The sequence below is a fragment of the Ptychodera flava genome (assembly GCF_041260155.1).
Source record: "Ptychodera flava strain L36383 chromosome 3 unlocalized genomic scaffold, AS_Pfla_20210202 Scaffold_25__1_contigs__length_14229661_pilon, whole genome shotgun sequence".
Lineage (NCBI taxonomy): Eukaryota > Metazoa > Hemichordata > Enteropneusta > Ptychoderidae > Ptychodera > Ptychodera flava.
In genome coordinates, this window is record NW_027248279.1 from 5,646,330 (window position 1) to 5,672,984 (window position 26,655).

Genomic DNA, 26,655 nt, shown 5'->3' on the forward strand with positions numbered 1-26,655 from the left:
AGACAAATCAATTAAGCTTTTACAGCTAAATATTCTGAAGTTTACAGGTTTAATTGTAGGATGATATGTTTGCTGATGGGAAAGGAATATCAATTACCTGTCAAAAGGCAGGAGTATTGAAAGAAACCCTTGAGATATGCACAATACCACCAAGCATTTAGATTATCTTCATTATAACATATTGTTCAAAGATTAAAAATGTTTGCCGTGTAATGACTACATATACATGCCCCGATCTTTTTCAGAGAGACAACACTGTACAGGTACGGTTATGATGCTCAAAGATAAGCAAGGTCAATACTGCATTACATGGTAAGTAACCACGGTGATTTGTAACAATCTTATACATCATGTACTGGCAGAGGAATTGTTGAGGGCCCTGCACCATAGACACATTCAGACGCATTGAAATTCGCTTTGTTGGCATCTCTGAGTACATTAAAGTTCAAGTACGAACTTTGTTAATGACTAGGTACAAACCTAGAAGTCACTGTAAGTCTTTTAATATTTTAAAGGTTTTGTGAAAATCCATGCGACAAATAGTCCTGGAAATTGATTAACAACATTGTGAAAATGGTCGTTGTTTCTGTTGTAAAATATGCAGCGCTGGTGAAGCCCAAGCGGTCGCCATGGTGGAAACTACTTGCACTTATGATACAATGTGCAAATTTTGAGCTTGAATGGTCTTTTGATCATTGTAAAAAATAATTATGTTAATATCATCTCATGGTTATTACAGTTTTTTATTTGAAATCCAATATAGCTGCCAAACCACGTGACCGATCCATATGCCTTTCGCAAATTTGATAGTAATCACACAATGGATGATAGGAACAAAATTTAGTTAAAATAGTGTGGTGGTTCTGGAGAAGAAGATTTATGGACATGGGTTTTCGCAAAAACCAATATGGCCACCAAAAAACCATGTGACCGATTGAAACGTTTTTCGCACACTTCAAAATGTGCACACTAAAGATGATATGAGTCAAAATTTCAGTTCAAACGATGTTTTTGTTCCGGAGAAGAAGATTTTTAAAGATTAAATTGGTATTTTTTGAAAATCCAATATGGTTGCCAAATCACATGACCGATCCATATGCATTTTGTAAACTTTAAGTACTTACACTTATGATAATATGAGCAAAATTTCAGTTCAAATGGTGCAATGGTTCTTGAGAAGAAAGTTCTTGAATATCATTGGCTGGTAATCGTAAGTTTTTCTTATTTTGTTTTTTTTCTTTTCATCTTTCAGAGAATTCATGGATGTTGAGTTGACGAGAGAGCTGAATACATGGATGTGTATCGCGTCCATCATTCAGGGACTCAAGTGGAGTACTTCCTGAATAAGCTGTGTGTTGTTGGATCAACAATAATGGAGTTTGGTTTGCATAATCAAACAAGCTAATAGGCATAAACAGAGGCCGAACAAGAAATTCAATAACAGGAACAGACTTATTAACCTGTTCACCCCTGATTCCCTGGAAATAGGTTTACAATCATCATTTGTAAGAATGGGTTTTGGGCCAAACCATGGTGGTGAAAGGATAATCCACTACTCTCCAGCAATACATTTGGAAAAGAAGAGGGTATGGTTAAGACAGTCAGCAGCCTAGCCTAATCAGTGCATTCCTGGCAACAGATGACTCTTCTGGAATAATAGAGCACTGAAAGTGACACAAAATTAACAACTTGAAATTATAAAGGGCAATGTTTATTATGTGATTGATAGTTTGAAAAATTAAACATTCAGTTAAAAAAGTATAAAAGCATCACTAGTTTGGTATTGAGTCTACCGAGAAATTAAGTGGTATATATAAATCGTGCCCGGGAAATTTGCTGAATACTTGTTACTAGGTCTGACCATAAATAATTGGTGTCTTCTGAGGACAATACAATAATTTTGCTAGGGCTATTAATTTGATCAACTGGAAAGACCCGGTGAATTCAAGATCAGATAAATTAACTTGCATTTCATTCATTCACATTTTGGTGAGTTATTTAGGCGTACTTCAGGTTTCTCCATAATTCCCAAATAGTCTTACTTTGATTTCACTCCCTATTGCTAAGATTTGTGTTGAATGTCAATCCCTGAGTTAGGTTGTAACTTAGTAGAATTCGTGACCAGTAATAGGAGCTCCTCACCCTTTCACCCCATTTCCCTCTCTAGAGGTCCAACTTTACCATAGAAAACAATGAGATTGGTTCAAATCATACAACAATTCCAATCATTTTTTATTGAAGTAGTATGCTCCTCAATAGTGAGAGATTAAACTATTTCTCAAACTTTCCCCAAAGAAACTTTAAATCGTTCTCTTACATGACATCAGTTTGATACCAGAGAAGCAAATTACCCAACATTTACCGATATTTGAAATGCAAAATGTTGTTCAATGTATTTAACCTAAAAAAAAAACGTTTCTGATTTTTATAAAGCTAAGACCGTGAATGTTTTCTTAAACCAAGAACATTATAATTGAGCACCCACAAATGGTAGATATCGAAGAGAAGAATTGAAAAATATTAAGCCCAAATGTCAGCCTGTCCTCTATGTACATGCTACGTTAGATCTGCCAGAATAAAAACTCAATCAACACTTACCTCCATATACTTTATCAATCTTTTCTAAATTACTAGGGTAGCATGCTCTTGACTCTGAAAATAAAACGTGGTCACGCATTAAGCCCAGTCATTCAATGTCTTTTGATGTGCTGCAATTGAAAGCTTAATCATTGGAGTGTAAAGACTTTTAGTTATATGGTGCAACATCAAACTCACTGTCCACTTTTTTGTTTGAGTGACAACATGGTACAACAGATAGTATTCAAATACATGTTCTGTAAATGTAATGATAATGTGCTTATACCACTTGGCATAAACTTAAGTCACACTGCGTTTTCTGTAAAGTATGTTAGGTATTATGTGTCAGCCTCATACCGTTTCTACTGAATGTTGTTGACTCACTGTTGTAGTTTTTGAGTTTCCAACAAATTGTCTGCAAATTGACTTAACCGTGGAGATAATCAGTTGATTTGGTTTATGAAATCATAGCGGGCACGCAAGCAAGTGAAAAAGACTACTTTTACTTATTTAATGCTATGGACTATATTCATGCACTGGGCAAATTGCTGAAACTGTCAATGATTTGTTTTTTTTTTTTTTTTTTTTGTAAAGTACAGTTTATTTTTCCTCTCTTGTTTTCAAGGTGTGTGTGTGTATATATATTATATATATATATATATATATATATATATTATATATATATATACACACACATACATCACACACACACACACACACACACACACACCACACATATATTATATATATATATTATATATACACACACACACACACACACACACACACACACACACACACACACACACACACACACACATACATCACACACACATACACAATATTGGATATTGAACTTGTCAGCTTAGCCTATATTGTTAAGGCTAGAATTCATATGTAAATTCAAAAAAGTGGATTTAACATGTATAGATGCAGTGTTGACAAACTAAATTTTTGATGTCCACTTTGTTTTGAGAGCATAGCAAAAACATGAAATTTACATACATAGCAGAAATAATGAAAAAAATGATGGCTTAGATCAACAATTTTGTCAATTAGAAAATGCTGTTAATCATTGAATTAGAATATGAGTTAACTAGGGGCTTTAAGTTTGAAAATGTGCCTGGTTTTGGTTGAAAAGAATAAATGCAGATGTCTGCTGATTCACAATAGCATTTCCACATGATTGAAACAGTGTAGAAAAAAATATCTTCTAATCCTATACAAATGTGATAAAAAATATATGCAATTTTGCATCAACATGTTTTACAATGTTAAATGCTGATTTGGTAAAGAATGATTTCTACTAGGTAAAAGTTTAAGGTTCTTGAAGATTATCATGAGGTTATCACTTTTAGCAAAATACAAAATGTGAACAAAAATTTTACAAGCAGTAAAAGTACAAACATAAAGACTTCAAAAGTTACTCATCGAATGATATTCAACTTGACCATTGATTTATGTAAAATGTCATTTCATTTCAGACAAATGAAAATATTTTACATCTGTTCTCAACACAATACATTCATTGTAGAGACTTCAGTGAAGTTGTCTGCATCTAAGCTGACAATTGTCAGAGTTGTGACTGTTTCCATTGAAAAAGTGGCGGACAATTTCATCGCATACCAGCGATTTCCCAGTTTTCCTGCACTGAATCTTTGTCTCTGTGGAACATTTCCAAAGTGCTGGTTACTATTCAACAATTGTAACATTTTCAAATAGAAAGTTGGTAATTTAGTTTTGCAGAAATCATTAATTAACTCACCGTTTAACTTCATTTCCAAATTCAGCATTTCTTTCCTAGCATTATCCAGCTCCTCTTGTATCTTGTTCCCTTCCTTTACAACTGTTTCTAGCTGGTATGTTAGATTTGCTGTTTCTTTAATGGCATTGTCAAGTTTTTCTTTCGGGTTTTTACTTTCTAAGGTAATATTATCTTTATCTGCCTCAAACCTATTCATCAAATCCTGGCTTGCATTAAGCTTTTCCTCTAGGTCTTTTATTTTGTCTTTGAGGGCACTGTTTTCAATACCTTTATCTGTTGCTATTTTATCAGCCCTGGCTAACTCTTTTTGTCTTCTCTCATACTCGTTATCTAATACGGACTTTTCTTCTCTGCATTCATTTATCTGAGATTCACGAATTTCAGCAGCTGCATTCAGTTCTTTAAGCTTGTTGTCTAACTTATTTTTAATATCATTTTTTTCTTTCCTAGCTCGTTCTAATTCCATTGCTACCTCATTTAACTGCTCTGCCTGAGCGCTATTCAATTCTGCAAGTTTTTCTTGATGCTGTTCACAAAACTGTGACATTTCATCACCTAGAGATGACGCTTTGAGAACTTCAAATTTTCTTTGCTCGTCGGCATTAATGCCTGGCTGTTTAAGATCTATCAAGCACATATCACAGTAGCTACCATTTTCTGAGAGAGCTGTTTTTGGTCTAACAATATTGCCAGATCTTTCAACTTGTGTTTTTAAGGCTGTTAAAGAAAGAAAATTAATTTGTTTAATAACTAGTTAAATGTAATATAAGATGCATGTTTGTAAATGTAAACAGAAACCAGTGTACTCACATGAAGTAAATCTTTGAGAGTACATTGGCATCTAGTTCAGTAAGTTAAATGATTGACAAGCTAATTTTTGTGCCGCAGTAGATAGCAAGAAAACAACAGACAGATTTCAGTACATGCCTGTAACAGGGTTTGATCAGTACCTGTAACAGTCCCTAAGAAATAACCGCTGTTATAGGAACTGTAAAATTTGTCAGATATCAGGGGTGTATGAACAGGTCTGTATCAGGCCTGAATGTATATAGTGATGTAATTCGAATGAACCTATCTATTCTCTCATGTCGCCAAGTCTCGTACTTCCATAGAATATACCAGGGAAAATGTGGTCATACAAAACAAAGAGCAAACGTTGATGTAAAATACTACCTTCCACAGAAAACTTGTCAACTTCATTGTCTGTTTGTGAAAGACCGAGAGCAGTATTTTCCACCTGGAGATAAGAAAAATAGGATATGTCACACCAAATATCTTTCGACTTTTCATTCGCCATACCTTCTTGTCGGCATGCATTAAGAAATGCATTTTAATGATTCCCCTCTCTTGTCATTTGAAATCATTGGTTGATCATAATCTTTAAACATATCTACCTGACTACCAGTAATTTGACGGAATGTGATATATACTTACCACCAGACTTGACTGAGGCTCTTTTTCAAATCTTTGAACTTCTTCTTCATCAGAGTGGCTATTGAGTCAGATGCCGTCCCATCTCCTGTTTGTTAAGTAGAACATTGTCAAGTCACATAATTGTGTTCTGAAAAGTCAGTGCTGAACATAAACATTGACTCTAATTCATTCCATGATAATTAGAAATTGTCAAATGCAAACATCTACAATATTAGAATACATTAGTTAGGGAGCAATCATTATTTACTGCCTGGGGTGGGGGTGAAGGAATTTCATGGAAAACTTCGAAATTTTGAGTGACCTCCCCCCTTGCCAACCATGATGAATTTGAGTAACCCCCCTCTCTAAGTCTACAATTTTGACTGAGCGCCTCCACTTAGAAAAGTTAAATACCAATGCATGTAATTGTAAAATTTACAAAACAACAACAGCAACAGTAGAGACAATTCAAATCCAGATGTACCTTGCTAGATTATCATCAGTTATCTCATGACGGTGGAAAAAGGTGAAATCAACAAAATGAAATTCAAAGTCGCAACAAAAAAGATATAAAAGCTCACGCTTTAACCAGTATCTAACCATATAGTATATTGTTTAATTCGGATGGGTATCATGACAGGGTTTTCACTTGGATATCTGACTGGGCAGAATTCGAAAGTACATGGGGAGAACGTGTCGCAGGGTTCCCCTATCTTGCATGGAAATTTTTAAGATATTGATGTGTGCAATGGTGCAGTCTGGTGTAATCTGAGAAGTGTTTTAAATTTTGTTTTATTTTTACCAAGTGAAACTGTCAGAACATCCCTGGAAGTTATCCCAAGGGGAGAGCACGAGAGCGGGGATTCGCCCTCTCCTAATGAAAATTTTGAGAAATTGATGTGTGTAATGGTGCAATCTGAGAGGTGTTTCAGTTTATTTTGCACTCAGTAAAACTGTTTCAAAATGACATTGAACACTCATATTCTTTACAGTTTCTGCATGATCAGTGTTTGAGTTACAATATTCAACAACCCATCAATGACAATACATCTTGTGAAAAACAGTTTTCAGTTTGCCAGAGATTGAAGCCAAATGAAAATGCAGGAATAGAAAATCTGTGACCTTCGTGTGTCATTTCTCCAGCTGCCAGCTTCTAATGAAAAGTCTTAATATGGTATGTTTAACTGTCAAAATGGTCATTGAACTGAGGTCAATTAAAACATATGTTTCTGTGATAATAAAGGATGAATGCAGAACAGTTCAGTTTTGTCCTAGATCCTGTGAAAATTTTGAGAAGTTGATGTGTGCAATGGTGTTGTGTAGTGCAATCTGAGAGGTGCTTCCAATTTGTCTTTTACCAGTAAAACTGTTAGAAGACCCAAGAAGGAGAGCACGAGAGGGGGTTGTCCCTCTCGGACCAAAATTTTTTAGAAATTGATGTGTGCGACGGGGCAATCTTAGAGACTTTTCAATTTATTTCACGCAAAAAATGACTAACCCCCCCCCTTCTTCCTCTCCACATTTTCAGTAAACCCCTCTTGACATTTTAAACCTTTTGAGTGACCACTCACATTCCTACGACCCCCGGCCATAAATAATGATGGCTCCCTTAGCTTACGCTGAATGAAGAAAGCATCAAGTTCATCAAAGTTCTTCTCGTCATATGTGACTTGTAGTTTCAGGGGCAGTTTCACTTTTTGCAGCAATCTCTCTCATCTCCTCTGTTATCAACCATGGTTCGTATAACTCAGCAAATCTCCCAGTCAGAGCACTTGACTTGAATCTGTAAAGACCTAAAATACTGAGAAAGTTGAGCAACATTCCAAGTGACCCATTTCGACCTTTTTCACCTGATTTCCCCCAATATTTGCTTCGTAGCAGATTCTTTTTAGGATCTCGACATTACCCTCATCAATTATTTGCTCAACCTTTCTTTTCAGGCATTGTGGGCATCTGTTTAATGCCTCGGAGACTTCCTGAATAGTATTCTTCAGTGCAGCAACAGCAGACTGGTCGACTTGGTCTTGCCTACATATAATTTCTAGTTGTTCATTCTGTGCTCTCAGATGTTCTTGCCAAGGCTGTGTGTTCATTCCAATGGTCACATAAAGACCTAACAGAAATATTACCATGAGTAAACTATGAGTACCTCCTTTAGTTTTAGTTGAACGATGTAAACTGCCTCACTATAGAGAGGTGACCTCCATATTGGTTATTGAAAAACTCGTGTCCTAGTAACACCCCGTATGCACAGAATGATACTGACATAAAGAGTTAAAGTTAACACCACTATAAACTTCAGTTTATCTATATAGGAGTAGGAATGAAGATCAAACCCATTGTCATACAGTGTGCTATACGCACACCGATTCATTATTCCTCTTGTATGATCCTATCGGTATTTCATACTCATTTTATGAGTCTACGACTGATGTATCATGGGAAATTAACTATTAAACGACTATTAAATAGAAGCTGTAATAGCACAGCTACCATCTCTGCCCTTTGCCAGTGTGATTACACTGCTATATAAGTGTGTTTATAAGTCTTTACAGTGTTTTCATAAGCTTATATGTTGTTATAGATGTGAGAATTGGCTTCAAATGAAATGGTTATCTGTCCCGAAATTACCATTATATCGCGCCGCATCAGTGGACTTGATTCACCAAAACCTGAAGAACAACTGTATTTATACTTACCTCCACAGGGTTCCCTCCCTTCATTGAATAAAGCAGCAAATCTGGCGTAGCTCTGATCCACTTTTTCACATTCAAAGTAGGCCACCTTGAGTTGATTTGCCCATTCGAATGCCCTTGGAGTATTACTTATCGCCGAAATCAATTTGTCAAACCATTCCTGTGCACTGTTTATCAAGCATCGATCTTCATAGTCACTCAAGTATTTGGTGATAAAAGATCCTAACTGGGAATATCTATTCACATACGTAGGTAGTCCAGCTGCAATTGATTCTAAACCATAGAATCCAAAGTCTGCATGACATAGTCCAGTGACACAGATATGGCATTGTTGGAGATGTGTTAAAATTTCGTCGATAGAGGGTGTTGGCTTCGGTTGTGTCACTTTGAAGTCACATGAGAGTAGCTTGCTCAAGTTTTGGTCCACCTCTTCTGACAGCGCTGCTGAAATACCCAGTATGTTCCATTTTAACAATTGCCTCTTGTTTGTTGATGAGTAGTTGCAACGTGTCCAATTGACTCGGCAATTTTGCCATAGTCACTCACAGCATCAGAACAAAAGTCAAAGTCTCCGTATGATAATATGACATGCTGATGAATATTGTCTGTGACTTCGATAGTTTGTCTCTGAAAACATTCTCCAACCTTTGGGAGAAGTTCAATGTGAGGAATGGACCTGTCAGTGATGGCCCTGTATGCATTCTCAAAGTAACTATGCATGCTGGGACCAATTGACACCATTGCATCAGCCTCCATCGCTATCTTCAGCATGTCTCCTTCTAGTTTACTTTGTTCTTTGGTTGACAACTTTGCATGGTGATCAGGGTGAATAGCATTGATCTGATAGAGTTTTGCTTTGGAGAATAAAGTTTTCCGGATATCAGCCGCGGCAAAAGCTGTCATTGGAGCATATCCGATGACAAATTGTATGTTCTTCAGATCTTTCAAGTCTTCATAGTAACTCTTATGGTTGTACAGCCAAAGCATGTTGATAGGATCATTTTCAGGATCCAGATATTCTGCCTTTTCCCAGGAATCAAAGTAATACCAGACTTTTCTGCATCTTCTCTCTGGGCGTCACTGACCTCAACGTCAAGTACAGTAGCATAAACCTTGACACATCTGCCTGTCTTAGAAGAAATGTCTTTCAACAAAAGTCTGTGAAAGTCTGGTAGGCCATACTTGTCAACGTCCCATTCGTCAAACACGACCAGCACTCCTGGTAGTTCTGTCCTTAGGATATGTAACTCGGCATCTGGAAACAGACTGTCACGGATATCTCTGGCAGCATCAGCTGTCATAGAATCGTGTCTACTACGTACTTACATTTTCCAAATCTTCAAGTGATGGATAATGGATTTCATGATGACCAGCCAGTTTAATTTAGGAGGATGTCGCTTGGGGTCTAACGTTGACTTTCTTCTTGCAGGGATCAGGATGACACCAGCATTTTGAGCACATTTCTTCTGGTCATCGCTGACCTCTATATCAAGCACAGTACAGTAAACGTTTTGTGACTCAATAGATATTCCATGTCGGGCACATAAATCTACCACAATCTCTTTGTTCAGTCCAGGGATATTGTACTTTTCGGTGATCCAGGAGGCAATACGAATAGCACGGTAACAAGTGTTTCGAATGCGTTTGTAGACAGATCTTTGTCTTTAAAGCTCTTACGATCCTGAAAATTTACATACAAAGTAGTACATTTTACGGAAGGGACCACTATTGCTGACTTAAGCATGAATTTCTAAGTAATACAAGTAATACAATTAACGTTTCATAACTCAAATAGTGTTCAACATGAATATGATCAAAGTTCATTCATTTCAATATAATTTCTGATAAATTTTTCTCTCTCAAAGAGTATAGCTATATCTCTCAGCCTTTTCATAAATCATTAATTGTGTGCAACCAGAGTGACTTTCCAAGGTCCAAAAATGAATTGTCTTCAGCAAACTGTTGCAAAAAGGTGAGCTACCTATAGATCATCCACGAAAATTATTTTCACAACCAGCTTTTGTTCCTGTAAATGTGTGTTTTTGATACAGAACCAGATATGCGACACACACTACCGCCCTCCCAGAACATAGCATTGCAGTGTCCCAATAGTAGGCACAATAATGTGTATTGAAACTGTAAAGCTTTCGACTAATATTCCTTGAGTTTATGAGTTACCCTGTTATCATAATAATCTTGGTTACTAAGATAAATGTCATGCTTTATCGACGTTTGTAGCCATGTTGTTACTTGTTAGTGTGTAACCCTGTATTGTGTTTGTCCCATGCAATAACAATGTAGTATATTTTTGACTTATACAATAACTAGGTATATGATTATAACCTACAGCTTTTGACGACGAATTGGTATGATTGCAATTAACTAACGTCATAAATTTAAACATCCTTTCTGTATGTAAACCATTTGAACTACATAAAATATGTGTTAGGTCAGAAATGAAATATAAGGGCTTGTTGAACATATACATATTCTTCAGAGCGCGATATTTGCATTTTGTACGAATAGTATAAAGGCATGTATGCTCCCCCGGTAATCACTGGTAAGCGAGATAAAAAAAAAATCGCTGCAGTCGACTGGAAAATACAAAGTACCGTTCAGTTCATTTCGACTGAAAGGTTCTGATATCTTGTCACTTGCGATCTACTCGTTTAGAGCATTTTTAGAAACATTGTTGCTATGTACTTTTAAATCTACATTGTGTGACTGCGGACCTTGATTTCTGTGAGTGGAGTTTTAAACTGGACTTAATGTCCCATGCAAGTCTAATGAATTTTCTGTAAAAAGAACAGCATTCTATTTGTGTCTATTTCAGTGTTTGTAAAGTTAACTTCCTTGTAACTTACATTGGAGAAAACATGTGCATTTGTATACTGATTTCTCTGATCTAGCATACCATATTAGGCCTGGTGATTTTATGATTTAAAGAAGAACAGTAGAAGATAGTGATTTTTTTTCCGGAGATAATAGAACAAATATGATGGGAGAGAGAAGTGACACGTTATGTCGGTACATACAATATATGCTTACCAACAAAATGGCGTCCTATCATTGACATAACTATAACCATAAAAAAGAAAAAATCTTACCGTCTCCTCGGGTCTTTCAGACTCCAAATTAAACGTTGATGAGGTAAAGACATTTTATAAGAGAGTCAAGCTCGATGATGGTAAATAATTCTGAGGTGTAATGAATGTTTGAGTGTAACTAGTCTAGCTCTTGTAGGCTGAAGTAACTATATATACGCAAGGTAAAATGTTGCGTTGGGGTGTAACTGAACAAAGTGGTACAACAAAAGGGTAAAGTCCAAACGGTATCAGTTGTGACGTCATCTGGCCCAGATGTGTTACTTTATGTTGCAGGTGTACATCGGCCACATCAAAACTGGAAATAAATACTGGAATTATTTTATAAGTGGATGCCAAAGAATTTGACCGCATTTACAAAATATATTAGTCATAGGGCTAAACTATTCGACAATGATTTAGTCGTAATGACTGCATGAGTCAGATTTAGAAGAATGATAATATACGACTCGATAAGGTTAGGTAATATAATGAGAGTCACTAAATTCGGGTAAGAAAGTCTTACATTGCCTATGACTCGAGAGAAAAATACTTTATGTGCGATGCACAAAAGTTTATTTTCACTCGCTTCTTTTATAGCTCATTGTAACCCTAGATATGTTACAACCTTATTATCGAGGAGCCTTACTGCTTCCACAGATTTGTTTATAGTATATTCCGTTTAATTAAATATATCGTGCTTGAGAATAACCCACAGTAGGGCTTTCATGCACATGTTTTTTGTGTGTTTTACGACATCGTTTGTATCGGAAGGTGCTATTTTAACTAGTACAGAAATTTGCGAGGAGTTTGCGAGAAATGGATGCTTTCTCGCTTGTTTGCGAGAAGTATGCGAGAATACATACTTTCTCGCACTTAATTTGCTTTTTTGCAAATTCCATGAATTTTGTTAAAAAGCTTTTCTTTCGTTTTTCCCTGATTTTGCCTTTTGTCAATACTCTCACTATACCTCATTGACAATGATAAGAGTAATGACGTAGCAACTACAGTTATCTATACAACCGTAAAAGCATCCTAATCAATCAATGTTTGATAATAAACTGTAAAATAAGACAATCAAACACTGGCCCCAATTTTCCAGAAAAAAATGATCACAGCAGATAAAATGAATAAAGTAATAAAAGACATCTTCTTTCGGGCAAAAATCAAACACGAGGGGGGTTTTAACGCGAACAATCTGAGCAACAAACCACGCAACAGTCGGACTACAATAAAACAATTCAAGCACCTCTCTTTGATGACCAATGGCAATCATCAAGCTAAACAAAACCGTTCGAGCGACTGATGAAGGGACTCCACTTTCGTCCTGAGACGAGTCACACAAACATAAAACCGTTTTTCAGGGAACCCATATCACATGACGAGGGTCAAAGCACTATCGCCTTACTGGTGTCTTACCATGCTTGCCGTTGTCATGAAACCAAATTGATCTACTGTCCATACCATATCACTAAGAAAGGTAGAAAAAATGTGTGAAGTTTCCTTCATTTCCTGTTTCCATACTGTATCTGCTTTCAAAGGGAAGGGAAAGAAATCTGCATGGTACACATGGAATGTCTTTGAGGATATCTCTGACACCTTTAGAACACTCACTCAACAACCGGTATCAGTCAATGATGAGATTTCAGTTTTAGAAAAGTTTATTGAATACATGTATGATAGGTCGAGAACAGCTGTACATATGCATGATGCAAGATTGGACCTACCGTATTAAATACGGTATATGCAAGCAGTAACGATCATACAATTTAATTCCTCCGATTCAGTTGACACTGATACAACATGATAAACGTGATGCATATCAGGCAGGTTTTATATGGGGACAGGAAACGTGTAATTGCCAAATAGACCTATATACCAAGAGACTTGGGATGGGAACAAACAAGGGTAACCTGCAGCGTCTATTGATGGCCCAATGGAGTAGGCTATAGATCCATGAGAGCTACTTAAATAGTTACATTTGATATGCTTTCCATTAAGAGATGAACGGATTTACAAAATGTACCTTTAAAAGCTAAAAGAAACAGTCTCAGCACATAAAAACATACAATTTGACACAAAATTCACTTAAATCGCTAATGAATTGTGCATCTAATGCCATAAAATATAATATATGGATTTGCTTAGAAGCCATATTGGAAAATAGCCACCATACGGCAATCATTTAAGATAAACAAATCACAAAATATGCCTTTTCAACCTGCAAGTACAGTGTCAGGCACACAAAGAACGTGATATTTCACACAAAACCACTGTTAAACGTGAGATTGTGCTTTTCATGCCATATAGTATATGGATTTGCTTGGAAGCCCTTGGTCGCCATGCAGCTGCCATCTTACATGACAAAATCAATAAATAAAACTTTAAAGCATGCAATAGTAGCCTCAGGCACATAAAACATACAATTTCACACAAAAACCATTGAGAAGGATAATAAATTGTGCATTTTATGCCTTAAATGTAATATATGTATTTGCAAAGAAGCCACATTGGAGAATGCCGCCATATGGCCGCAATCTTGGATGGACAAAATCACAAACTATGCCGTAAGACCTGTAAAAACAGCCTCAGGCACATACAAATATACAATTTGATAAAGAAACCACTTAAATCGGTAATAAATTGTGCTTTTTTATACCTTAAAATATTTGCTCGGCAGCCGTATAGGAAAATGACTGCCATATGGCCGCCATCTCGGATTTTCTGATGGCTAGCGTTGTTTTTTACTAAGTGATACACCATTGATGGTTGTGCAAAGTTTCATGCTTGTATCATAAAATGAAATATTTTTTCAAAATACCACACTTATCAGCTCTACTACAATATTGTGACAACATATAATATTTTCGTTAGTTGTTTGGTTTTCCTTTGACAATAATGAATAATCCTTAAATGTTGCCTTATAAAGCGAAATAAAAGTTCTCAAAACTATACGTTTTAATCAATATTGAAAAGGGAAATGGCTCTGACGTGCAATATTGTTTCAAGTTCTCTTCCCATGGAAATTATCATTTACAATCATTTTAACTCCCAAAATGCCTTCAAAAGTGAAGGGAATTATCGTTTCACAAAGGAAAGATAATCAGAGCAAATAATTGTAATACATAATCAGACTTAACGCATTTTCAAAAGAGGATATGCAATGATATAAACAAACAGTTGCTGGATTTATCAGCTCTGTGCGCTTGCAAGTTAAGTGTAAAACTGTAAACAGCCAAAACTGTTAGAAGTAAAGTTAAGTAGTGGTAAATTCCCTGTTTATCTTGAAAATATTACGTAGCAGTCTAAGCTTATAAGAAAGTGAAAAATAGTTTGCCGTCGTTGACCTGCTTTATTTGTAGAACTAATTGGTGTCACGACATAACGCTGTGATTCTAAAAGTGAGAGTAATAGCAAAGGAACTGAAGGAGAAGCCATTATTTTCCATTACCACTGGTGGAGATAATAATGATGAGCTAACCTTGCCCCATTCTTTCAAAATGGAGGTATTTAAAAATTGGAATAGAATTTGCAGTTGGTAGTACTTAGGATGGTCGTGTAATGAAGGCAGGGAGCATTGCTTTTGAGAAAACAAGATAATTAAATAATAAATTTTCAAAACCAAGTCTTTCTTCATAGATCACCTCCACCTGTATCCAAATATTGCTGTTTTTTCAATGGCAGGGTTTAGAATTACAGTTGAACTAGGCTGGTAAACTAACACAGCGACAATCATTTTATTTCTGATGCCTGTTTAACTTGAAATGTTTAAAATGTATGAGTTACGGCATAATGGCAACTAGAGCAGTAGCCTCATGAAAAACATTAGCATAAATTTAAATAACATTCTTCAAACTCTCATATCTTCAGGCTATGAAGATCAAGAAGTCTAATATTGTTAATGTTACTGAGTCAACCAGGTCAGCAACTTAACCTCGGTTAATGTATATATCACAGGGAAATTTAATGGAAGATGATTTTCAACACGATTGGAACTAATTTGGGATAATTGGATGGTGAAGTAATGCCGATTTAATGTCATCTGCTTTTCTTTTTACATTACACACTCGTTTTTTGAGTAATTTGTAATATTGCAACATTCAGCTATACAGCAATTAACACTTTGAGAAATTTGAAAAATATGAAGATCCAATTATCCCAAATTAGTTCCAATCGTGTTTTTCATGATATCTTTTCTTGTATGCTGTAGGATGTGGTTCGAAGGTGAAGAAACTGGAGTGTATAATTTGTGTGGTACGTTTTTTGGAGATGGAATATGTTTCTCAATATAAAGCAAGGGAAATGTGTGAATTTGAAGAATTTGTCCGCGACTGAAAGCGGTTATGTCGAAATAGGATAAATAATGAGAATGGAATAATACCGGCATGAGAGAAATAATCGAGATATGACATAACTATAAGTTGTGAAGCTGATTAGAAATGACGGGCTCAAAGCTCTCTTTGGCTAATGTAGGGCAAGCCATAGATTCAAGCGAAACCATAAATAAAGACCTGTAGGTTATTTGCAAGTTCACTTTTTGGTTTTCGATGTCAACTTACAACTCAGCCAAAACAGATTAAAGCTCTCTCAAGTGTGGTTTGGTTATAACCACATTAAGAATATTTTGCTTCTATCTGTCCTATTTGAGTTTATTTGAAAACTATGGCCTCGAAGAAAATTGTTCCATGCCAGGTGCGATAAATCGCCTGTTAATTTTGATTATGATAATGATGACAGTATTTTTAAAAATGATTGCGTAACTTACACTTTTATAATAATCTGCAATCAAACCCTAAAAACAAGAAATAAAATATGTTAGAAATTGCATGGTGACACGACTTTCACACGAAGACAGTGTATATTTCTCCAGTGCAAGTGACAATCGAAATACTCTTCAAATTTCATACGAAAAATATTTATATATCATAATTTTTACATGAAAGTAAAATATACGTGTTATCTGTGACAAACCTGAAAAGGGCAAATCGGTCTGAAATGCTTTTAAAAGATTTCTTGTTCTCAGAGACGAGAGAGAAATTATTTTGTAGTAATCGTGTTCACATTAATAAAAGTTTGACACAGGGGAGGTGATTTTTTCCCTTTTCTATAAATTTAGAAACCTAGGTTTCATTCCACATTAAGTCTGAAAGATCGGAATATGAATTTGTAAAAATAATCATCACAAATGGAAATTTAGAGATGTTCGTTTCGACGGCTACCCTATTTCATTCCCATCATATTTCATTTTGATCTTAATTTATTTTCCAGACAAAACACAAGAAGAACACTGTTTCTAAAAAGCAGAACAGACGGAGAATATATCGACTGGACACAGCAGTATTATGTTATTAATAATTTTCACCAATATTGCATGTGTTTTACTCTTTAAGGTGCCTAGTACTCAAAATTACGCTTAAGCGTATGTATCTGCAGTCGTTTCAAGAGCCCAGATTGATAGAAAGAAGCATAATCCGATTTGCAGACTTTGATGACATTTTCGAGAGCAATGTACGCCCAGGAGGAATTAACTTTAACTGGATGTATATACTGAATTTCAAAAGAAAATGACAGCAACAAATTACGATTTGAATTTGGTTATTTCAAAAATGATCCATCGCCGCGCTTGGCACGAATGCATATTTTCCTCGGCCAAATGAATGGAGTTTTATTTGTTGTTTTGTAGCTACCGATTGTAGACTTTAAACTTTGCTGACAAGTAAACCTTGCTTATTATACTGAGAGAGATAATTGTATGCTTTAATCACCACGCAGTCGTCTTACGATTTCAATTACGTTACTCTTGTGTCGTGGAAAATAGACTCTGAACCGAAACAAATTGCAAAAGTGTCAAACCCCCCCTCTCTCTCTCTCTCTCTCTCTCTCTCTCTCTCTCTCTCTCTCTCTCTCTCTCTCTCTCTCTCTCTCTCTCTCTCTCTCTCTCTCTCAGTTAAGCAGCAGTGGATGTGTTTACTCGTTTATAGTCACTCTCTATTTACAAAGGCGTTCTTCGCGTTTTCTCTTGTACATGTGATTCAAATATGTTTGAGACGATAATATAATATATTATATTTTGATTTATGGAGCGTACATAATGCGTAGTTCTTCAAGCGGTCAGTGTGAAAACAATTGTCTTGAGAGTTTCATTTTGCATCTTATCAATGATAGGACATCTTCAAAGGTTCTCAGTTTTAGGTGAAGCTAGGAGCAAGTTTGAGATAGTTGTCTGTACAAAAATTCGTAGCAACATGTGGTTGTAAACCCTGCTCTTTGACCTTTAACCCTTCCAAGGTATTTGTACAGTGACTGGTGACTGTTTTATTTGTCGAGTGTTAGCCGCCGTACCATAATATCAGACACACGATGATTTATAGTGTTTTTATGTAACCCTACAGTACACACCGCTGATATGGACTGTTTCGGTGAGTTCTATCTCCTTTTAGGTGTCCTACTTTGAAATTATACATGTTATCAGCTTGTCGAACAGTGCATTCTTTGAAAGTGTTTAGCAATTAAAGTACCGCCAGAAAAAATTGACATCTTTTCTCCATCTTTTATGTAAACAAATTTTAGGTCAGCTTCGCCTGTCCAGAAGTTTACAAGAATCGAGTGCCGATGAAACTATGTAAACCTCCGTAGTCGTTGGTGATCCAAAGTCAAAATGTAAGGCAACTCATAGAGACTGCCGAGAAAGCAAATTAAAGCTCCCCACCTGAGTGAACCTTTGGCTGCCTACCAAATCTACTGTAAAGGAAGTACCAGTTATTTAAGGTGGGGAGCTTTAATTTGCTCTCTCGGCAGTCTCTAACCACTAGATGTCTTTATTCTCACTTGTTATGCACCTGGTCAAAGTCGTTTTAATTAACATTCCTGGGCCCCCTGTCAAAGTTTCTCGATTATTTACCGCCCATACCAAGTACAAATTGTGTGTTCGCAAAGACAAAGAACGTACAAGAGATACAAAAAGGGAAGTAAGATAAAATGACACTTTTATGCGGTAAAATGCCCTGTTAATACTCAAATCTGATCGATTATTTTAATTGTAATGTGGCTAGGGGAATACGTCTTTAGTAGCTATAGCAAAATGCAACATAGTACTCTCAGGCAGACATGAACATTTCGCACTTTTGAAGTTTCGTTTAGGGGGAGAGGGAAGGGGTTTGATCTAAACGAAGAAATTTCGTTTCTTGAACTTCTGCGACAATCTTAGACGGTTCCTTAGTATCCTGTTGGTCAAATATTGTGTAGGCACTGACGTCATAGTCAATGTACGCACACTTTCGGCGATTTTTCTCTTATCATAACGCATAAGAAATCGCGTAAAGATATTGAGCATTACATTTTGTGTGTTTTCAGGAAATGTGCGATATTGTAGATGCGTTTTTTTTTTGCTATTTGGGAGATAATACAATACTCTCAAGTTTCTTTTTTTCACATTTAACACGATTAGAACTAATTTGGGATAATTGGTTTTTTCCTATTTTTTTCAAATTTCTCAAATGTGTGAGGTGCCCTATAGCTAAATGTTGCCAATATGCCAATTAATCATAAAAAAACAGCGTTAATGTAAAAAGAAAAGCAGATGAGATTACATTTACATCTAAATCCACATTACTTCATCATCCAATTATCCCAAATTAGTTCCAAATCGTGTTATTTTTAAACAATTTCAAGACAAAAGATAGAGAACGTGCAACATATTATTTAAAGTGTCAAATAGGAATACCGTATCTATCAGATATCATTTTACCATTTATTGTAATAATCATAGAAAATTCCGAGAGTCAAACTACTCAACCTTCAAGGTGAGGGTATCAGATACGGTTGACAATTTTATTTGTTGTACGTTTGTCCGTGTACCCTAACATCGGCCACACGCCATCTGTAGTGACATTTACAGCTACCTAGAAAGGGCAGAACCATTTGATTGGGAGTCAGTGAAGGAAATGAGTATGCCAGCAATGTTTTTCACTGTCATAGCATTTTTTGTATGTAATGTGTCAAGTACCTATAAATAACTTGGTGTCTTGTGTAAGAAGCGATCGATAAAAAGCAAGTTAAAATTCATGCTTCTATTTTGTTTTTGTATAAGAGATAACTCGTAAAATCCATTCTGTTCTGACTTGTCTGGAGAGTGCTGTACCTCTGATCCTTAAGTTCTTTCATTCAGGCCGTCATAATAGTACCAGAAGCTGGAAGAAATATCTTTCATGTGTTATAATAATTCCAATTTGTTACAGCATGTAGTACGCACTACCGCCATAACGTTCCCAATAGATTTACCGTTACTGTAGTCTAGAAGTAGCTAAATGATAGCGTAGTAGTCTAAAAGAATTGAAGTTATGGTGCAGTTGTTAAATTCATTACTTGCGTAGATGTACATATGTAATTACAGTCACTTCTCTCTTAGGAAAGAAATATCAGAAACAACAGTTGTGTTCATTAAATTGTTGTGTTTTCATTCGAGGGTAAGATTGTTAGTTTTTTTCAAAATATTAAAATTCAAATATATTTAGAGAACAACATTTTGCTTACAAAACGAGTCAATTTAACCTATCATGTGTTTTTAAGTGTTCACTGTTTGCAGGGCAATTCGTTGCAAATAAATAACAAATATGTTTTCCAGCATCTAATAGCAGTGAAGTGATGGTGCAGTTGTTAATCTTAGTACTTTGCTCTTTAACAAGTCATTCTGGCGTAGGGTAGGTTCTGTCGACGGTTTACTTATCTATCAATCTATCAAATATTTACCAATCTGCCACTACAAATGCAATAGTATACACAGATTTATGACAACTTTGACCAAATAGTGTATAGCGTTAAAGTTGACCTTTCTGATACTCTTGTCATGGTTGTCAAATATTCAACTATAACACGATTAGAACTAATTTGAGATAATCGGATCTGCAAAATTTCCAGATTTCTCAAAAATCTAAGGTGCCATTTAGCTGAATGTCTCAATATTATAAATTACTCATACAACAAGTGTAATGTAAAAAGAAAGGCAGATGAGCCTACATTTGCCGATTTTAAAGACAGTACTTCACCATCCAATTATCCAAAATTAGTTACGTGCAATCGTGTTCAATGTGAGTTGTCGGTTTTCTTCTGAACATTCTAAATGTTTATGTTTAGTATTGCCGGGCCGATTTAAATTGTTTCAGTGTATTTATGGAGTACCCTCCCAATCGAGTGTAAGAATTGTAGTTGAGAAGAATCGTTGATGTCTCTAATCATAAATAGGGAAATAGTTCTGTTCAAGCTTGTCTGTCTCACCGTTCACAAAATAGCGCTTGCATAGAATTATTTGAAGGTCCAAAGGCTTTTACAGGCATTTATGATCAGATTTCGGTATGTCAAATAACCTGCATTCTCTGTTTTAAAGTGTGACAGGTGTGTCAATAGCTACCAAATGTCATTGTAGCCAAGGACTAAATTTTAGCAAAGTTGTGTTATGTGAAAATACTCCCTATAGCAATAGATGGTTTTGTGAACTCTACACTTTGACATTCAACCTTAGCGATATGTTTACTTTATTTAGTTGAAGATAGATTTGTAGACTATTTGTATTGCCCGGATAAATAGAGACATGGGGTAATTTATGTTAGGTGGACCATTCTGTACGATAACAGGTTGACCTTTATCTGACCCAACACTCAGTCCCATGTATCAAATATTTACGTCGTCAAAGAAGAATCAGTGACCGGTGATGAATCCAGTTTTTTATTAAAAGATTACACTTCGATTCTATGACACAGTGATTTAGATTGCCATTCTCCGAGACACTAGGACCGTATGTCATGATCAGCCTTTGAAAAGTTAAATCCATTATTGTTGTTGTTCTTTCTTCGTCGTGTTTCCAGCAGGCTTGCCCTTTGTCTTCACACAGATAATGACACTACCGACACAGCCGACACAACGATTCCTGTCATGGTAATTTCGACATTTCAAGAAAATCCTGCGTTACTAGAGGCCCTAAACCTCCACGTATTTTACCATATTTCAAAGGAACGGAATGACCGATAGCGAGATGAATTTGCAGGCAATTGTACCACCTAGTGACTGGGAAAAAACTCAAGTTGGAAGAAAGCAAAGTGGATATTAGGCAGAGAGCCAAGTCTTTACCGGAGCTGGTATGCCTAAACGGTTCAAATGGGCATAATCCATGAGACGGAGAGAGGACGTTTATCGCTTGGAGATTACTACGGACGACTTCTCTATGACAAAGGGACTTTTTATCGTCCCGGGAGGGCATTGGCAAATAATTTGATATTGACATGTACATACACCTCTGGTTAACATCTCCGGTTGCAATATATATCTTGAGAACAACCCGTAAACTGACTTTATATCTTAAGACAGCGTAACTGAGAAAAGTTTCCTATTACATTATTATAATGTAATGATAACATTAGCTATGTCTAATCATTTTCAGCAGCTCTTCTTTGGCATTAAAACATTTTCTCAATTGTCCAGGGGATAGTAACACTCTGAATGGACCATATTCAGCGTGAACGCCTGAAGATTTGGATGTTTTAGGGTATTAAATTTTCAAGTTTATTTCTGCGTGTGGAATTTTCATCGGAATAAGAAAAATTAAAATTTTTAGAAGATAATTGTTAGACTCGGGGAATTAATATATCATTTCGGTTGTCATTGCCACCTTTCGAAGTGCTTTTTGAAAAAAACATATGAAGGATAAAACATATATTGACCGTTTTCTTCAGAAAAGAATAAATGCACAGTTTTGCAGGTTAAAGTGAAAATTACTGGTTATAGAGTCTTATGATGAAAGCAGTCCTTTACTTCAATACCTTTCTGTTTGATTCGGAAAATCGAAATTTGAGAATTAAAGGAATCGATTCAGTTTGGGCTATATATTATATAGTTGACCATATATTATTTACAATCTAAAGTCAAAGCCTTTAGATTTTATTGCACTGGTATTAAGTCCGTTCATCTGACATGTTGTATCATGTTTTATATTGTACTTACAGAACATTCTTTATCAAGTTGAACAATCATAAAGAAATTTTACTTGTTCAAGTTGCAGTCAGCCTCAATTCTTTGTCAGCAACCCGAGACTTTGAAGCAATGCAGATAAGATGATTAGATGACGTTTCTGGAGAGGCCAGGTGTCAAACTAAGGATATTATATATATATATATATATATATATATATATATATATATATATATATATATATATATATATATATATATATATATATATATATATATATATATAATACAACACCAGGAGAAATCTGTTAATGCAATTAATTTAATGTTAATAAGACAAATACATTGATATGTAAGCGTCATCCTCTATAACAGGTTCAAAGACCATACCTGATAAAAAAGTCTGAATGAATATACCCGACGTCTTATCAAAGGAACGAAAGTACAATTACCATAAATGTCTAATGGAGATATGAAGAACGTGCGTAGTGTCATGCTTTGTCGGGTCTAGTGTTAAGAGGACTAAACTTTTCCAATGTGATTTGATTCAAACTTTGTGCGTTAGAGTGCGTATAGGACTTTGATACGAGTGTATTCGAGCATAGCACTTTACACGTGAATCGTTTATCAGGTTCATGAACGTACCACCGTGATATCACTGTGATATCACACTATGTAACAGTAAATAAGGTGTGAAAATTACAAGGAACACTTGTATTCTCACATAACTTCTTATGTTACGTAGACCTTAACGAATTGTCTGCGACACAATAATCGGAAACGAAATTTTTCACTTGGAGAGGTGTATACAAGGCCTGGCGTCAACGTTGTGTTGTAATCCAATATTTTGCATGAAATAAATATATACATTGTTCCTTACAAACGCGTGGTGGGTGACCCTGGAAGCTGTAGAGGTTATCACGAAGATAGATACCCTTCCAAGCTATCAAGTAAGCATGTATTTATAGCAATAATTTTGAGCGTCGTTGTTTTTCAATTGTTTTCCATAAGCATGTTACACCACACCTCATCATAGCATTTCCATTTCTATGTGTATTTGTTTCTTCCTGCGAATTGACTTGCACGTAAATCGCCTAACACAGAAAATAACGATCCCTATCTTTGGTCATATATCACTGACCAACGTATTTAGGGTAAACTTTTAGGCTTGCACATTAGTACAGGGATAAAGACAATTCTTTTGTCGTTTTTATTCAAGCTTGCATAACACTCGATTATTATTTGCATATTTCACACAAGTATCAACTGCATACCGCATACAATAAGCCTATGATGAGCTGCAGTGAAATATTATGTATCAATATAGTTCTCACTAAATTCAATATCTATAGCCTTTTAACTTTTAGATTGGCTTAATTCCTTGTAAAAACATCAGCCAGAGATCCATTTTGACCAACTGGAAAGATTGCATTCCGGTAATCATTAATCTGAACTGGGGATTAATTAGCGAGGATGATTCCATTCTATTTACTGGTGATAAGCTGCCCGAGGCGTAAAACTGACATCAAGTCTGTACAATGTTCAATGAACTACCTTGTAAATACAAATTTTATAAGAATCTTTTCGTGACAAGATATGATGAATATAAAAACAGTCATTGCCTTCTGTTCTCTGGCATTTGTTTGTTGGTTATTGCAAAAAGATGGTGCATTTACATGAATATCTGTTAGATACGATGAACTTCTGGTATGTAATAATTGGTTTTATCCCTTATGATGAGCTAAGAGTGTTTGAGCTCTCTATTTGTGACAGGGGGATATTCTGGGGGGCAAAATGAAGGCAGGGTAAGAAAAGGCAGGTAATTTTATGATCCCAGGAATGTACGGAATAACACGGTGTGTTTGAATTGAGTTCTGCGATAATATTTACATGTAAGTACACCCTTGGTCAAAATTTCTGGACACCAAGCAATTAGTAGCTCATGTATCTTGAAGTGGGGTCGGATACTGGCAAGTAATGGCAACCACGTTTTCGAGAATACTTTGAGATGGATGAAAGTGAAACTGGGTCTCTAGTAAAACCAAACTGACCAAATTTGTTCGTGAGGAGTAAAGTTACTATCATTAAATTATGATGAATTTTAAGTGATTGAACTCACAATTAGAGTCAGGCTAAATATTTTATATTTGTCGTCATAACAACGGTGTTGTATTAGATTCGTGCGCTTGCTCATCTTCAAGTATTTTCTGCTCTGACCTACATCTATAGTCATTTTGAAACTTTAAACCTTGCTCTTTGCTCTCGGACCACCACGTCAGTTGTTTAATTTCTGAAAGTGCAAATCTGATCCGGAGGTTCATTAGGAAGACGTCTCCTGTAAAATATTTCTTTGACTCCTCATTCCAGATTGTCAAATATTTTAGGGGAAAATATCTATGCAACCTTGATTGAAAGAAATTATATGTGCATTTTTAAAAAAAATGTTGTAGGCCTTTATTGCTTTTCAAGCGTGTCATCTAAGGTTGTTCCTGATTTTGCATTCCACGTTATTTCCTGACTAGAGAGGGCTTCTTTCCATACAGAAGTACGAATCTTTTAGCTTGCTAGCGATTGTGTGTTACAAAATTATCGGAGCTGTGAAAAAGGTACACAGGCCATGACCCTAGTAAGTTATCTGAGGTCAAAGATCTGGTACGTCAATATTTGAACAATCGTCTAGGTTTCTGCTGTAAATAAAGCTGATCGCTCCTCAGCAGGTTTGGTGCAGCAACATATTATCCAGTACGTCATGTCGCGTAGTTCGCATAACATTTTCCGTCTTGTATGTCCTCGCTTTTTGTCCACATGTAAATGACTAACAAGTATCTATACAAGGAGATATTATCTGACTTTTGTGTAGCAGACGTTCTACCGTAACATGTTAACAGACAGAGAACATTTGTCTCTTCAGAGCAGCCATATATTTATTTTTGTTTCACGGACACTGCTTATCCATGTGTACGTAGACACTGAAGCTATACTTCCAATGTTTTCAGAACTTGGCCGTTTACAGATTGCTGTGAAATTAGTGGCATAAATCTACAATATTGAAGTGGAAGCTTGTGCTTCTCCTTTTTATTCCACTACTTAGTTTTGGTACTCAAGGAATTCTTGTCGAATTTAAGACACATTTTTGTCCGTGCATGAGGCATGATTGCAAGGCATGGCTGAATGTGCGGTCAAAGTAAGTCTAAGGTGTCCATATCAGCATCAGTGACGATTTTTCACATCTTTTATCATGATTAATTTAGTATTTCATCATTCTTACTTAACCTCTTCCATCGTGAAATGTAATACATTATCAGGGTGCAATTACAGTGCTATACATTTTTCTTGAAATCTTAGATTCATCAAGTTTAACACAACATTATTTTACATCAGATATTTTTCTTCAGCATTTTCTAAATATTGCAAAACAAAATCATCAGTCCGACTTATCGTTGTTTTTGTGGGTTTTTTTTTTCAATTCTATTCTGATGTTTGTTTCGACTTTTTTAATCATGAAATTTCGCAATTTTCTTTCGCAACATATTTTCAACGAACTCTCCATACTTTGCATTTATTAAGCTTATACACTCACTCTCCGAGTCTGTTTTCAGGGTCCAGCCTTCCTGTAGTGTTTTTAGTTCCCGTTTGGTTTGATCATGAAAATTTCCCCATGTCTTTTCATATATTCAAATTATCGTATTTTCTCACCTGTCATTTGAGAATTATCGCTTATCAAATGTTTGTTTTACCTATCTTATGCAAGCAGCTTTCAAACGTTTATTGACAATGTTAGCCCACAATGACAAAAAGGAATTCGAAAGAGACGAGAGTAATAATTTCATTTTGTGTGGTCTAACAATGCTTAAAGATTAAAGGGGTTTCACCGTCAGTTGATTAAATATAAGTAAGGTCAAGTTCTGTAGAATGCAATGTTTATTCATAGCAGTTTCCTGAGATATTTTGGAAAGAAAGTGATGTCAATTTGGATCCAAACTCACACAGTGAAGGAGTTGATGATGTGCTCATGTTTATACGTATCATAAGTATTCTAGACGCAGTTTTCCAAAGAAAACATATTATATAAATCACTTTTTATTTCATAATCAATAAAAAGAAGATACACAAAAAAACCCAGGTCCTCAGCCGAATATGAGAAAGGCAAAATGTTCCTCGAA

At 35.7% G+C, this 26,655-nt stretch overlaps 2 protein-coding genes across 2 annotated transcripts in view; both read right to left on the reverse strand.

The window, feature by feature from the left end:
* The window catches only part of LOC139125527 (peptidoglycan DL-endopeptidase CwlO-like), a 41,463-nt gene extending 36,276 nt beyond the window's left edge, over positions 1-5,187 (reverse strand). Inside the window, exons 1-2 of the mRNA XM_070691592.1 lie at positions 4,343-5,187; positions 2,599-2,652 (exon numbers count right to left, since the gene is read on the reverse strand). Of these exons, the coding sequence (XP_070547693.1) occupies positions 2,599-2,652; positions 4,343-4,979 (691 nt within the window). The 5' untranslated portion in view covers positions 4,980-5,187. The remainder of the gene's footprint in view (positions 1-2,598; positions 2,653-4,342) is intronic.
* Positions 1-26,655, reverse strand: part of LOC139125519 (cingulin-like) — a 161,625-nt gene that overhangs the window by 27,947 nt on the left and 107,023 nt on the right. The window lies entirely within an intron of this gene.